The sequence below is a fragment of the Colletes gigas genome, unplaced genomic scaffold, assembly GCF_013123115.1.
Source record: "Colletes gigas isolate AHSC1104 unplaced genomic scaffold, ASM1312311v1 Colletes_gigas_Sc00009, whole genome shotgun sequence".
NCBI classification, from domain to species: domain Eukaryota; kingdom Metazoa; phylum Arthropoda; class Insecta; order Hymenoptera; family Colletidae; genus Colletes; species Colletes gigas.
Window position 1 is genome coordinate 6967579 of NW_025106638.1, and position 16201 is coordinate 6983779.

The window sequence follows — 16201 nt, forward strand, 5'->3', positions numbered from 1 at the left end:
CTAAAACATAAGCAATCAAACAAGAAGATACTATATTTTGAGTTAGGAAAAACGATATAATAAAATGCATAAATATAATATATGCTTAGAATATATCAATTATTATATTATTAATTTAAAACGTTCTTGAATCTCTAATTTACTTTGCTTAATTAATTTCTTTCGAAAATGATCGATTGTTACACGTGGAAAACTATTCTTATGAACATTGTATTTGCGATGTGACATATCAATTTTTCAAATAACGCTTTGAAATTTAGACAACAGTTGCATAAAAAACCTGTACCTTGACAACACAAATCAAGATTGTTGAATCTTATTCGACGAACACTATTATTGTACAATATTACGTCATTCACGAACGATTATACGCTTAAGTGTTCGCTAATGAAAAATTTCCCCGTAAAATTGTTAACATATAATCGTGGCTTATTTAAGTATGAAACTGCTTCACACTTTATGGGACACGTTCCCAAAACTTTTGAACTGTATATGAATTTTTATTCATATCAACATTTCTATTCTGTATTAGAACAAAATTCGTCTAATGATATTTAAGACATTTGTTTGACTATACTTCGTAAAAATATGCAGAATTTTAAAATGTGTTATACTACAATCATAAAATTTGATTTAAATGGATTGATTCTCAAGGAAATTTCATTATTCGTTGCACTAACTTCCCTTAACTTTATTGCAACCTTTATTAAATACATAGAAGTGCTTATACAATCTTGGTACAAGTTCCGTGACAGCAATGATTTTTTAGGTGTCAATGTTGCAAATGTCTCATTGATCAGTTTGCAATGAATCATCAAACTCAGAAAAAATATTATATCTCTCAGAACGGATTGGTTCATAATCCCATACAAAAATATCTATCTCTTGCAATAATATTATTAAAGGCGATATACTGGGAATCCCCAAAACCACAAATATAGCACTTACCGGTAATAAGTAAACCAAGGAAAACGTAAATTTCAATATTATTATACATTTATCGCGAAAAAATTTATCTTTCGATATATGTATACAGCAATTGCCACTTACAATCGTACATCTAGTTATTCGATTCATTTTTGTTTATAAATCACGAAAATGGTAGTAAATGTTTGGAATTCATATACAGGAATATAGTCTGATATTTCTTTATTTGATACGTAACATAAATTTAACACAAATTCTAGTAATATTCAGCAAATTAAATAAAATTTACAGTTATGTATTGATCTTATCAGTAAAAATCGTACATAAGAAATGAGATACATGTTTAGAAATTGTAACATAAATTATTAATATTAATATTTAACTACAGTACCATAATATATTAATTGTTCTGTAAACATGAGTACAACTTTTAAAGAAACATAAAGATTAAGGAGAAATTGTTTCGTGAATATAATAAATTAATATTACGATAAACTTAATCTTTAATGTTATTTGAAACTTACCCTAATTATCTTTCTCTATGTCTTCAGTCTTTCCTATTTTTCTATTCGCAGCAGAAATTTAGAAAAAATATTGTGTAGTTCAGTGAATAAAAATATGACACGAAAGTCTCGCACATACTTCTATCGTGGAAATATATGCGAAGAATTCTCTATTCACGCGAAGCAATAGAAATGACACGTGTTCGCGTTCCAAACGATTTTTTTTTTTTTAATTCTTTGCACGTGACGCTTAGCATTGTATGGCAATTGTTTCATAATGTCTGCGAAAAATACAGCATAGAATTCCACATTAGTAAAAATTGTCTACCCTTGTTCTTTCATCTACTTTTTATTAATATGTAACATTCAGTAACTTGAATAAATGATAGACAACTATAAATTAATCGCGAATTATATTAAATACGAATGTCTCGAAAATGTAATACATTCTAAATGCTATTAGGTCTGGATTAAGTATAATCATCAAAATTGTTTTCAAAGATATAAAAACAATACTTTGTTTAAAATAATAACACTAATGCGACACACAGTTTTAAAATTTCTTAAATTCGAATTTATACAAAAATCGATAAACTCCTTGCAGACGTACAAGTAAATGCGTATATATAATACTTTGATCAGTAAATACGTATACATAATTACATTCACAAAAATGGAGGAAAATACGTCTTCTGGGAAATTTATACTTTTCATTCGTCACTCTTATCACGGATAAACAATATTATATAAATAAGGATGTTTCTAGTATCTTTGTACCTCCGTTATTTTTGTCGATACGAAATTTGACTCAAAGTTAAAGATATTACGATTCGTGTTTTTTTTTTTTCAAGGTCATTTTTCCGAGGTTTGAAGGTCACGGCCATTTTTTCACATTAGCATATATTCTTATTATAGAAAAATCTTCCTTCGCAAAGTTCTTCCCGTTCGTTCCTTTTTTACTTATTTCTCTCTTTGTTCAATTTAAACATTCTTTTTTGTATTTAATTTCAGATCGTGAGTTACAGACATCGTTTAAAACAACGAATCATTATTTATAATCTTAACCGATCGAGCCGGTCTTTACTCGAGCAAACAAAAATTGCTTGGATTCTTTATAATTTAAAATAAACAAAGACTCGATAAAGCATCTAACCGGCAAAACTCGTTTTCGTCAGTTAACATGTTGACTGACACGATGGTCACTGATGACCGGCACTTTAAACTTGCGTGTTCCAATATTGTTTATAATCGACGAACCCTAATAATTGTAAAATTGTAGATAACGCTACTTTAATTGGGAATACTGTAAAATAACACCATTAAATTATCCAATAATTTGGCGTGACAGTCAACGTGTTAAGTAATAGAATAATATTTGTTAAACTAGAAGAAACAATACATTGTAAGGTACTCACCCGGACATGTCTGCCACTGTTTCTTTCAACGATATCCAAATAATATTTGCATCGAGCGAAATGCATTACTTCACAAAAAGTCGACATCATTGAAACGGAATCTACGGACAGGTTCAAAATAAACATCAAAATTACTATTAGGAAGGATAGTACTAGTACATAGTACATAGTAAATAATTTCTGACTTACTTGGTTACGCGTGACATGTTTGTGAGCATACTTTAATGGTGTCTGGCAGCGGTTGAAACAACTCCTAGAACACTCGACGAACTTCCGTTTTCCTGTCTTGCGACCTTTTCTTCCCGTTTCTAGGAATAACATAGTCAAATGTATGAAACATATGTAAGCGATTTATTATTCATGATTAACTCGGAACACTTGAACGCGCGTGGATCACGATCAAGTTACAATACACCTTTGACGTGGTAAAACGGGAGATGTTTACGACACCTCAATGGCAAATACGATGCTCCAATGGCGAATTTGTATACAGAATTCTGTACACAATGTTTCATAGTATGGGGATATAAATTCAATAATACCAGTTTGTTTAAGATGAATACAAATAAATACATGAGTAAAAATAAAAACAAAAATGTATTTGTCGAATAAGAAATATTTTATTCCAGTTTTTTTCATTTAAATATAGTGCAATGATTCTTCGCGCGTATTTCAATAATTTTAATTTGAAACAGCGCGCTGTCGTTAATACGCATGCGCAACGAAATCATCTGTCAGAGATTTCTAAAGAATTTCGCATAAAAACATTTAAACATAACCTTCAACGTTTTAAAGTTGTTGACGAATAGTGTCCTTCCTTGATTTTCGTAAGTGCGCATTAAAATTAGCATTTGCTGTAAAGAAACACAATGGAAGAGATGGATGTGGAAAATGAAAAGAACAGCGATAAAAGTTCGTGCGAGGATTTATCCGACAGCAAAGGCGACGAGTTAGAAGTAGTTGAGAATGAAACCGAAGAAACAGGAATCATCGAATCTACCGATGAACAGGACGAAGATGATGATGAAGAAAATGACGACGAAGAGGATGCCGACGAGGCGGAGGTAAAAGTTTTGGAGGCCTGTCTTGCTCAGAATCCATATGATTACGCGAGTCATGTAGCCATTATCAATAAATTGCAAAGAATGGGTGAATTGGAACGGTTACGTGCCGCCAGAGAAAACATGAGCTCCAAGTATCCCTTGAGCCCCGAACTCTGGTTATCCTGGATTCGGGATGAAATTAAATTAGCCACTACGCCGGAACAGAGAGCCGAAATAGTAAAACTATGCGAACGTGCTGTCAAAGATTACCTCTGTAAGAATGATTTTATTAATTTCATTACGTTCGTTATCTGTATTCTATACAACTAAATTTTTTATTATAGCCGTAGAAGTGTGGCTAGAATACTTGCAGTTCAGTATTGGTAATATGGGCACTGAAAAAGATTCAACAAAGAATGTCCGGCAATTATTTGAGCGAGCATTAACAGATGTTGGATTGCACGCTATTAAAGGTGCCATAATATGGGAGGCGTTTAGAGAATTCGAACTTGTTTTATATGCACTGGTAGGTATAACCAATTACAGAATGTTTTACATTTCCGTTTAAAAGCATATTTTCATATTTAGATTTCAAATGTTTAGATTGATTCCACAAATCAAGCTGAAAGGAAAGAGCAGCTAGAGCGTATTGGGAATTTATTCAAAAGACAGTTAGCTTGTCCTCTATTAGGCATGGAAAAAACATATGAGGAGTATGAAATTTGGCATAGCGGGGATGGTGCAGAAGCTGTTATTGACGATAAAATTGTAATCAGAGGATACGAACGAGCATCCGCGCAGCTCAATGCTCGTTTACCTTATGAAGAGAAAATTGTTTCGTCAGATGCTGAAAGCGAACTTTTAGATTCATATAAAGCATATTTGTTACATGAAAAACAAAACGGAGATCCAGGACGAATATGTGTTCTGTATGAAAGAGCCGTCACTGACCTCAGTTTAGAAGTGTCACTTTGGCTCAATTATCTTACGTATTTGGAAGAAAATATAAAAATTGAATCTGTGTTAGATCAAGTATATCAACGAGCTTCAAGAAATGTTCCTTGGTGTGCAAAAATATGGCAAAAATGGATGAAGTCGTACGAGAAATGGGGAAAACCGACATTAGACGTTCAAGCATTGCTAGAAAATGCTTTAAGAGCTGGATTTTCTACTGCAGAAGAATATCGAAATCTGTGGATAGCGTATTTGGAATATTTACGACGGAAACTCGATCGAGATTCCACCGACGAAGAGAAGCAGTTGGATATATTACGTAATACGTTCAATAGAGCTTGCGAACACTTAGCAAAATCCTTCGGTTTAGAAGGAGACCCGAATTGTATTATATTACAATTTTGGGCAAGAACTGAAGCTATACATGCCAATAACATGGAAAAAGCTAGATCATTGTGGGCTGATATCTTGTCGCAAGGACACTCCGGAACAGCATCATACTGGTTAGAATATATTTCTTTAGAAAGGTAAATCCTTACTTTACTTTAAATATATGTAACATTTTGTATTTTACAAACGTAACAATATGTAATATTTTATAATTTAACATTTACATGATATAATGTACATATTTATATTTAAAATGGAATACAACATTTTACGAAGCCTTTACAAGCATCATACTTTTCAGTTTGTGATATGAAACCATATTTAGAAATTAACAAAAATATATGATTTATGAGTGGAGCAAAAATGATATCTTTTACTTTCTTATAATTCTACTTTACAGCTTGTGTTTTTTTCTGATATATGATTTTAGTTTCATTTATATTGTTTTAAACTAGAAGAAATTTCTCAAAATATATTCTATAATTCAATACAATATTGTTTCGTGTACAGATGTTATGGAGATACAAAACATTTAAGGAAATTATATCAGAAAGCTCTGGCTTCTGTAAAAGATTGGCCGGAAAGCATAGCAAATACTTGGATAGACTTTGAAAGGGACGAAGGAAGTCTGGAACAAATGGAACATTGCGAGGTAAAAACAAAAGAGAAACTAGAGAAAGTAGCAGAGGAAAGACAGAAAACACAACAAACTTCAAATCATAAGCTATCACCTTTGCAAAACAAAAAGACTAATAAAAGGAAACCAGACGATGGTGGTAGATGGAAAAATTTAGGAGGTTCGCCTACAAAGATTACGAAAGTCGAAACACAAATAAAACCAAAATTAAAAGAAAGCCGTTTAAACTTTGTAAAAAAGATCGGCGATGATAACGAAGAACAAAAGCCGAAGATTGCTCCACCACCTGGTTTCAAAGCGCCAGAGAATGATAAGATGGAAATAGATAATACTCCGGAAGTCGATGATAAAATCACGGTTTTCGTAAGTAATTTAGACTACACTGCAACCGAGGAGGAAGTCAAAAATGCTTTAGAACCAGCTGGATCCATTACATCGTTTAAGATGATACGAGATTATAAAGGACGTAGCAAGGGTTATTGCTATGTGCAGCTAAACAATCCGGTATGAACTATTATCTTTCTATTAAAAAATTATATGTTACGTACAATCTCGTGCAAATATAATCTTTATAGGAAGCGGTTGAAAAGGCTTTAAAATTGGATAGAACTCCTATAAAAGGACGACCAATGTTTGTTTCAAGATGTGATCCAAACAAAACAACGCGAACGCCAGGGTTTAAATACAGTCACTCCCTCGAAAAGAATAAACTCTTTGTTAAAGGTATAACATACGAAAATTAAATTTGTAGTTTCATAGTCAAGATAAAAATTTGAATTTTACAATAAGAAATTAGATAAATCTTCTTTTTACAAATCAAACAGGCTTGCCGTTAACGACAACAAAAGAGGAGCTCGAGGAAGTCTTTAAAGTTCATGGAACATTAAAAGAAGTTCGCATAGTTACTTACCGTAACGGTCATTCAAAAGGACTAGCTTACGTTGAATATGAAGATGTAACTACTGCCGGAAAGGCTCTCCTAGCTACCGATGGAATGAAAATCGGCGACAAAGTTATAAGCGTGGCTATAAGCCAACCACCTGAACGGAAGAAGGTTCAAACGATGGAAGAAACGCCTTTAATTAAGTCTCTAGGTGGCACCACAGTAAAACGAACGTTTGGTATGCCTAAAACGTTATTGTCTATGGTACCTCGTACTGTTAAAACCACTGCCACAAACGGCAGTGCAAATGTGGCTGGAAATGGTGTTCCACATAAAATGAGTAATCAAGATTTTAGAAACATGTTACTGAATAAAAAATAATTTGTTACCGTACAAGTGGTTCTTAAACATGTTGTTTATTTGAATTTGTGATTTTTAAGATACGTGTACCACAAATTGCCATATTTGGCACAAGTTTTCGCGTGATATCACATTTTCTAAACACAATCTACGTGATGTACAAAAAGTTAGCAAAGCACTAGAAAAATTCTCCATGAAATTCTTTCTTCTAACTGTCCGTGTATATTTACAAAAAGTATTCGGTAATAAAGTTAGAAATGTTAAGGATAAAATGGGGAAACCAGGAACCACTACTTGATAGAAAATAAATACATTTAATGTAAGATAATTTATATACACAAGATAAAAATGTGTGTCAGGCGCGTGCACGCATTACACTAAACGCAATTGGAAACAACTTTCCTATCATACAGACATTACAGTGTTACAAAAATATTTCGAAATGCGCACGATAGAAAAATCGTTCAAAATAAGCGAGGGCAGTTACACTGTAAGTAAATCGTAATAACAAATCAGGACCATCATTCGTATCGTTCTAAACGATGAATCTCGTTCTAGTTTCGTTTACGAAACTATAATAAAATCACTATAAAATGTTCTTGACATGGAATTCACAGAACGGTTGTCACAAGGATACGTTAAATTTTTTCATCCATTTTACATTCTTCATGCTCGTTCTACGTGAAATACCAATAATGTCTCTCTACAGCTGCAATGGTGCATTGGATGTGTGTCTTTTATGCCTTGGTGGAGCGACTGGTGGACTTTCAGGTGCCAGTAATCGCCTCGCCATAAGCCACTTTTTGGCTCTGCCAGCGTGATAGTAGTAGGAGTAAAGCAATGCCATAGCCGCCAGCACAACCAGCAGGCACGTACCAGCGATAACGACACTGAATAACCAATAAGGCCCAGTTGGTTTCGGCACCAACGTTGGCTCCGTTGGTGATTTTTCGCCAGGAACTAAATCTGTTGGTTCCTTTGGCGGTCTCGGTGGTAAGGGCTCCACATCGTCTCCGATTGTGATGTCGGCACAAGAACGGAATTCTTCTTGCGGGCCACAACCTACAGCTCCTACGAACAAATTATTAAACGTTACCTTCCATACAGACGAATTGAAGGTTATCATTTATGCACGTACGTACACCGAACCATTAAAGTCGATTTTCTTATAGAAGAAAAACATGTATAGGTGATATTAATGTTGCACGAATTTTAATACATGATGTTAATACACAAATACACGTACTTTACCTACTGCTCCTTATTCTATACGATATTAACAATCGTGAGACGGTGCCGTGTCACGTTTGACCCAAGACAAATTCGTGTACTCAGATATTATAAAATAAAGTGTACAAGGTTTTATTGAATTGAAAATTAATTTTAAACGTTTAAGCAATATACAGGGGTTTGACCACCCCTGGGAAAAATGTGAATGAAAAATTCTAGAGGCCGAAATAAGACGAAAATCAAGAATACCAATTTGTTGATTGAGGCTTCGTTAAATAGTTATTAATGGTGAAAGTTGCGCCTGTAAATAGGCAACCTGCGTACAGCTGCGTACGCGCGATAGTGGTTCTCACTCAGCATGAGAAACTCTACTTAGTGACGTATCGACAGCCTTACAGTTTTGTGAGAGAGAACCACTATAGCAGCATATGGAACTTTAAACGTTAATAACTTTTTAACGAAGCCTCGATCAACAAATTGGTATTCTTGATTTTCGTCTTATTTTGGCCTCTAGAATCTCCCATTAAAATTTTTCCCAGGGGTGGCCGAACACTCTGTATACTTATTGCCAAATTAAAGGTATTTCATACAAATGTTTTAGTATTATTCTTATTACAACTAAGGGGTAGACATGACCTGGCACTGTTGATGGATTGTTAATACATAGTATTTTCGCGTTGAAAAGTTGACTCAACTGTATGATAGATATAAATCTTTGTTTCTCAAATATAATTCTAAACATACTTATTCACTACTCGATATTTGTAATTTAATATTTTTGTATGTAAAATGATGAATCAGATTATGCGAAAACAGTGTATGGGTTTACATTAAAAAAAAGAGCAATTGCCTCCTACAAGTGCATTGTTTACGTCGCTACTATAATAAAATCAGGGTTAGTACATTGCGCAGTTATAAGCAAATACTTTTTTTTTTTTAATATGTACCAAAGATGTACATATTTACTCAAATCGAGATGCATTTAATTTATTTTTCTCAATTTTATGTAAACGTGAAACAATTGAAGTAAAAATAAATTTGAATTTTTTTGGAACAAGTAGTAGTTTGAAATTCCCGATATAAACGTATAAAACAGCATTGAAAATTTTTTAATAATGTTTGTGTGTGAAATTTGAAAGTTATAAAATGATGCATGCAGAACCATGCGGAATACTAATAATCATGAAGCAATCGTGCAATGCCCATCCTAATTGTGTAATGTTCATTACATGCAAACAAAATAAGAAAACTTTCCAACTGTATCGTGATAGAATACTAACATTATTTCGCATTATTTTTTATGCGATCATCGGTATTTATAAAAAAAATAAATTGTTTTATAATAAAATAATATGTTGGTTTATGCGTATGCAGAGTGTCCCAGTGCAGTGGCAAATATGAAGATGGATTCAAGTCTCCAAAAACAATAAAAAGTAAATGTCACGTGTTGCCAAAACAAAAAAACAATGTTCAAAATTGATATGTTTGGAAGTTCGTTATGGAACGAATTGAAATATCGTTCAAGATTTAGGATTTGTAACAAGATTCGTGCGAATCGGAGCTTTCTTTCGATTAATGAGATTGATAATAAGAGGAGTACACTGATCCGGAGTTAAGTAGAACAGAAGTTCGTCATTCAAAATGTCGTTTGCTAGTTCGTTTATCTAAAGCCCGAGCCTGGGCTTCGCCTATGTAAATGTAATTCTCGCGATAACTCTCGCGTACTTTCATTTACGAACTTCAACGAGAGATTCATTCTGCAGATTTGCTGACGTAGCAGCTTTAGCAATACCTGTTCCGTTTCCACAGTCGCCCCAATTATTTCCAGCTATGTATCTCCATTGAAAGACGCATTGAGTGCAGGTCAGGTCGTCTGGCAATTTGTAGAAAGCCTCGAAAATCTTATTCCCTGGCCCTGGATAATATCTGATCGACCCGTTCTCCGCGCGGAGGAGATATTGGTCCAAACAATCCTGGTTGACTTCTTTGTCCCTGTAGGTCATCGCGCACGTACGAAACTCGAAGTAGCCATGGTGATTCGCCGTGAGCTCCACTCGGACTGGTATCAAGGAACCGGTTCGATATTTTCTTACTATCACGCCGTTTCCGTATTTTCCACCTGTCTCGTGAGCACGTGGCTGTAACAAAATCAATGCAACGATCATTTAATTACCTATTTTTTGGTGAAACGGAAAATTTTGCTTTTCGATAAAGATGAGATACAGTGAAAACTCGATAAATGTCACTACTCTGGGTCCGGTCAGAAACACTTATGGAATAGGAGAATCGTTTTTCGAATTTTATTGTAGTTTGCCGACGTCTCGAACATAGAAAGAGTCAGTAGCTAAAGAAGAAAGAGGGACTGAAAACTGGATTTATCGCCCCAGTTTAAATATCCGTGTCAGTGTGACTACACTACTACATAGAAGAAAGTTTTTTGTTTTTTACTTTTTGTTAATAAAAATTTCACTATCATGTGGGGGAGATTTTTCTGATTAAAACGAGACTAAACATGATATAAATCGGTCAATATTTGGTAGCATAATATTTAATTAAATATTGTACTTGCGAGTCTTTCTCTCTTTGTTTATCCTTCTTGTGCTGTCCTTTTCTATCTTCGGAAAGATCAAAGAACGACGGATCGAGGTGCTGGGTATATTTATCGAATAAGAGGTAGCTATTTTCAAACGGAACACTTCCACTGGCCCGTAAGTGACCAGAAACTGCAACACTTATGAGATAGGAGGTTTCGTTAGCTACGTCTGTTCAAGAAATGAGCCGTTTATTTTGAAAGTCAAACTAACTAACTAACTGCAAACTAACTAACTAACTGACAAACTAACTAACTAACTGGCAAACTAACTAACTAACTGAAAAACTAACTAACTATCTGCAAACTAACTAATTAACTGCAAACTAACTAACTATCTGACAAACTAACTAACTAACTGACAAACTAATTAATTTACTGCAAACTATCTAACCAACTGCAAACTAACTAACTAACTGCAAACTAACTAACTAACTGACAAACTAACTAACTAACTGCAAACGAACTAACTAACTGACAAACTAACTAACTAACCGCAAACTAACGAACTAACTGACAAACTAACTAACTAACTGCAAACGAACTAACTAACTAACTGCAAACTAAGAAACTAACTGACAAACTATCTAACTAAAAGAAAACTAGCCAACTAACTGACAAACTAACAAACAGGAAACAAATAGGAGGTTTCGTTAGTTACGTCTGTTCAATAAATGAGCCGTTTATTTTGAAAGTGGCCTAACTCCATTTTTCAATTTTTCCGGTTACCATGGTTACATGTACAACTTCATGATATTTTTCAGTAAAGCATTTCAGGTTGCTTATATTCCGAGCAAATACGATAATTCTTGACACATAAGTTTTCAGAGTTAGTTCAATAATTGAACCGTGTAGTTTGAAAGTGGCCTAACTCCATTTATACTTAAATCAAGATATTTAATGTTTACATGTACGTTTGGGATGAAACTATTGCATCCAGAGGTGCTCGAGAAATTGTTTCATGCATCCTAAAACATGTTAAAAATTTAAGAAGTGAAAGACACATTATAGCTTACAGTGACATGTGCGCCGGGCAAAATAGAAACATTAAAGTAGCTTTAATGTGGTTAAAAATTATCCAAACTTTGGAAAATAATGTGGAAATCATAGATCACAAATTTTTAATATCAGGACATTCGTTTTTACCAAATGATAGAGATTTTGGCGTGGTAGAAATGTCATTAAAAAAAAATAATTTACTGTTCGTTCCCCGAGATTATTACAAGATTATTAAAAAGTGTCGGAAAGGTAATAATTTTATTGTAAATGAAACAAGACAAGAAGATTTTGTATCAACAAAATTATTCGAAGACGCAATTTTTAAAAGGGTAAAGAATTCTGATGGAGAATCAATAAACTGGTTAAAAATATGTTGGATGCGTTTTGTCAGAAATGAACCGTATAAAATTTTCTATAAGACATCAATGAATGAGAATGAAAATTTGAAAGTCCTGAATTTATTACCACGTGGGGGTAGACCAAGAAAGTTGGAAAATATTGTATTGACACCACTGTATAAAAATATCAAACAAACTACAACAGTAAAATTCAAGGACATAACTGACCTATTACGATATATACCACCGGAACATCATGATTTCTTCAAATCCCTTTCACACGCACAAAATGTAGATGAGTAGTAAATTGTTTTGTAATAAATTTATGTTTGTAATTTTGTACGTTATGTAGTTTAAAAATGTTTTGAATGGCATAAATTTTGTTTCCAAAGTGTTTTAAAGATATGTAAAATAAATTCAGTATTGTTTTTTTCAATTTGAAGCATCTTAAATTATGTTGAATGGACTTGGGCACCTTCAAATTTTATAATGAATTCGGTTGTTAATTTTGAAAGTGGCCTAACTCCATTCTTGATAAGAAAACGCATATTATTCACTTAATAATTGCCACTATTTTAATAGGAACTATAAATTTAACACCCTTAGATACACTTAAGCAGTATGACTCATTAGTATCCTATACGTATATTTTTAAATTCATTGAAACACAAACCTTTAAATATCTCGATATGAAGATAAATGGACTTAGGCCACTTTCAAAATAAACGGCTCAAATGTACTATCCACTGACCTTGCGAAGATACGAGTACGTATATGTTTTGGAGGTGCCATTATATACCTTTCCCTAACTCCACTGAGACATTTCATTCGAAATTGAACACATATTTGCATACAATTTCAGATTTCGTTCAAACTGAAATATTTTCAGAAATGTACATATTAAAGTAAGGGTGAAATTACAATGTTTCTTATTACTTATTTTTTATTCAATCTTATGACCTAATAAACATAAACCCATTTATGTCGTGTTTAGTTTTATTTTAATCAGAGAAATTTCCCCCACATGGTAGTAAAATTTCTATTAACAAAAAGTAAAAAATAAAAAAACTTCTGTACAGTACATTTAAACGAAGGTGACGAAGGCAATAAAGATTTTTAAAAAAATCCGCTACGTCTCCGGTTACACTTCGCCTCCCTGATTCAAAGGGGATCCCCCTAGTGGTGGAGATAAAAATGTATCATTTACGGAACAACTCTTGAGAACATTTATCAAGTTTTCACTGTATTACAGTAATGATTCTTAAAATGAACGTCACTCCAGGGTTGTCATGCTCATTTCTCATATAATTGAAACGAATTTTTACGCTAGCAGGTATTTATACACAACGATGTCATTGAGCCTCGCCTATATCTTTTGCCGACAGCCGTAGTCGATAACCAAAGAAAAGGAATGAGAGAAAGCGAATGGGAAAAACGAACGGCAATCAAAAAAAAGAACTACGATTTTTCGCCTGTTCTATCCATTTAAAATCAGCGATTTAATGAAATTGTTAACATTTGTGTTATTTTACGATAAATCAATCACTTTTTAGACACACAATGAGCTGTTACCACGTTCACTTCGGCTAATATCACAACAGAACTACCGTTCGTACATTCCTTCTTAAAAGGATTAAAACAATATTTCTTTTCGGAAAATCCATAAACATGGATTAGTAAAAATTTATAAATTAAATAACATTGAAACAACTTTATAGTAATTATTTACTTTAATTAGTCAGAATTTAATGCAACTGGCGATACATATTTATCATTTACTATTATATTATTAAATAATTTAACGTGGTAAATATCATATGTTTATGAATATCTTTACAGAGTTAATAAGCTGTAGTTTTTAAATGCCAGTTAGCGCACCGGTCGCTTTTCACAAAGCGTCGTCTTTCACGTTTCACTGGATTCTAAGGGAGATCCCCTAAGTTCGGAGGGATACAAATGTTCAACTTACAAATCACGTCTGGGGCACATTTTAAGAATCATTACTGTACACAAAAAGTAAAAACGTCAGAAGATTCTAATTGGTCTTCAAAGATAGAGAGTTTGTCAAATATAGTGGTATACAGTCTATTAATTGGTTTTAGTCCTAAATAATTATAAATAGACTGCGGATCTTCGTACAAATGCATGTTTTTATTGGAAATAGATAAGACAATGCGACTTGTACATGAATATGTTTCACTGTTCTTCTACCTATGAATGGAATTTGACTTCAACAATTCTATTAACAGTTTTTATCTTACCGTTGACGAGTCCCATGGATCTCCGCAGATTCCACATTTTCCTTTATTTCGTTGCCACTGCCTGGTGAATCCGCCGCAGTAGCATTCATGGTCGTTGTAATCGTGTGGTGTATCGAAGCCGTACCTCCACATCGAGGCTCTCGAGGGCGGTTCGATCAGTCTTCCATGGGACGAAGCTTCTCTTATGGCTAATACGCTTACGAACAATACTAAACTAAAAGTCCGGAGACCCATAGTTACGACGATGAAAACTTGGCCCCTGAAATTTTACATCGTTTCGTTATTACGCGAATAAATTGTAGACATTCTACCGCCAATTCAAATGTTGGCGCGTTACGCGTAGATTGCCGCGGAGACCGTTAAGGTTAAGATTAGTGTTTGGAATTCCAAACATTTTATATTATAGGACACGTCATTTAGTTTCAATATTACTAAAATTACTTAATTTGGTCATCATTTTTGACAATAGGAATTTCCATATCCTAAAGCCATTAAGCCATACTTAATTAGTTTCAAGGGGTAATTTGGGCCCATCTACCTGCCCCTTGGGACCGCGGACACCTACCCCCGTAGAACCCTCAGTGGGTGGGATTTGGAGTCTCGGGAGGACTGGCCCACGAGGGATGGGCAAACTTTCGATTTATTAATAGAATCTCCTCCTATTTTTGAACTCCGTATATGTATAAGAACCGGACGAACAGAACAATTAGTTACAATAGAACTTGTCAGTTACAAATTACAAGTTACATCAGTTACAAGCGAACAATTACCAGAGTATACAAGAGAACGCAAGTTTGAACAGAGTAGACTTTAAGAACTTTACGAACCTTTTAACACGTTATCTTTATATACATATTTTGTTAATAAAAAGGTGTTTGTAAATAGTTATTGTACCTATCTATGTACTACACAACTCGGCTCCACGAACCTTGTGGAAGCCAACAGTTAGACGATGCGAGAGCAGAACTTCATTACGGTAAAAGAGTGATTGTGGGCGTCGTGACTAATAAATCGAGTGAAGCAGAAAGAACACTACAAAATTCCCTTCGCATTTAGAGTTACCATCCTTGGATCATGGGAAAAGAGAACATATAACAAGCTCATTGCGGAGTGGAAAATATGTTTCTCTTCAGAATCAGATGATATTTGTTTAATTTAAATTTAACATAGTTAAGTCCTAAAAATAAGAGATAGGTCTTAAAGAGTAAATAGATTAACACCACAAACAGTAGTGCATTATCATATAGCATTTGCCTAGGGTTCCAATCAAAAGAGTCACGTAATATTAATCTTTCGAAAATCTTTTTGTTATTATTTCTAACGAGAACGAAAGAACTTTAATTTGAAATAAAATTAAGTATTGCGCGAAGACTAAGAAAGTTAGAAAGGTCTGCCTTGGCTTAAAAGATAGAAGAGAGATTGCCACATATGGTACTGTCGTTAGTTAGAATATGTTATGGTTTTAAATAACGTTAAATGATGGTTAAAGTTGAAAACAAAGCCAAAGTACTTTCTACACAATATTTTTGCATATTTACGAAAAGTTCTTTACTTGATACGAAAACTGTACACGGCGTCTGATTGTGAAAACATTTTTAAAGAAGAAACTGTTTAGAAAAAGTGTCGAAGTGGCTTTCAATTCGCACAAATCGAGAAAATATTCATTGAAAG

At 33.7% G+C, this 16201-nt stretch overlaps 1 protein-coding gene across 2 annotated transcripts; it reads left to right on the forward strand.

The window, feature by feature from the left end:
- The first annotated feature begins 3612 nt into the window (after window positions 1-3612).
- On the forward strand, window positions 3613-8036 carry LOC122397550 (squamous cell carcinoma antigen recognized by T-cells 3-like). 2 transcript variants are annotated; one of them, XM_043396789.1, is made up of 7 exons: window positions 3613-4162; window positions 4233-4414; window positions 4492-5369; window positions 5743-6373; window positions 6445-6592; window positions 6694-6963; window positions 7822-8036. In XM_043396789.1, the coding sequence occupies exons 1-7, from the start codon at window positions 3715-3717 to the stop codon at window positions 7905-7907; spliced, it is 2643 nt and encodes an 880-aa protein (XP_043252724.1). In that variant the 5' UTR covers window positions 3613-3714; the 3' UTR covers window positions 7908-8036. The 2 variants fall into 2 exon arrangements, with proteins under 2 accessions (XP_043252724.1, XP_043252723.1); XM_043396788.1 differs by lacking the exon at window positions 7822-8036 and having other exon boundaries at window positions 6694-7813.
- The last annotated feature ends 8165 nt before the right edge of the window (window positions 8037-16201 follow it).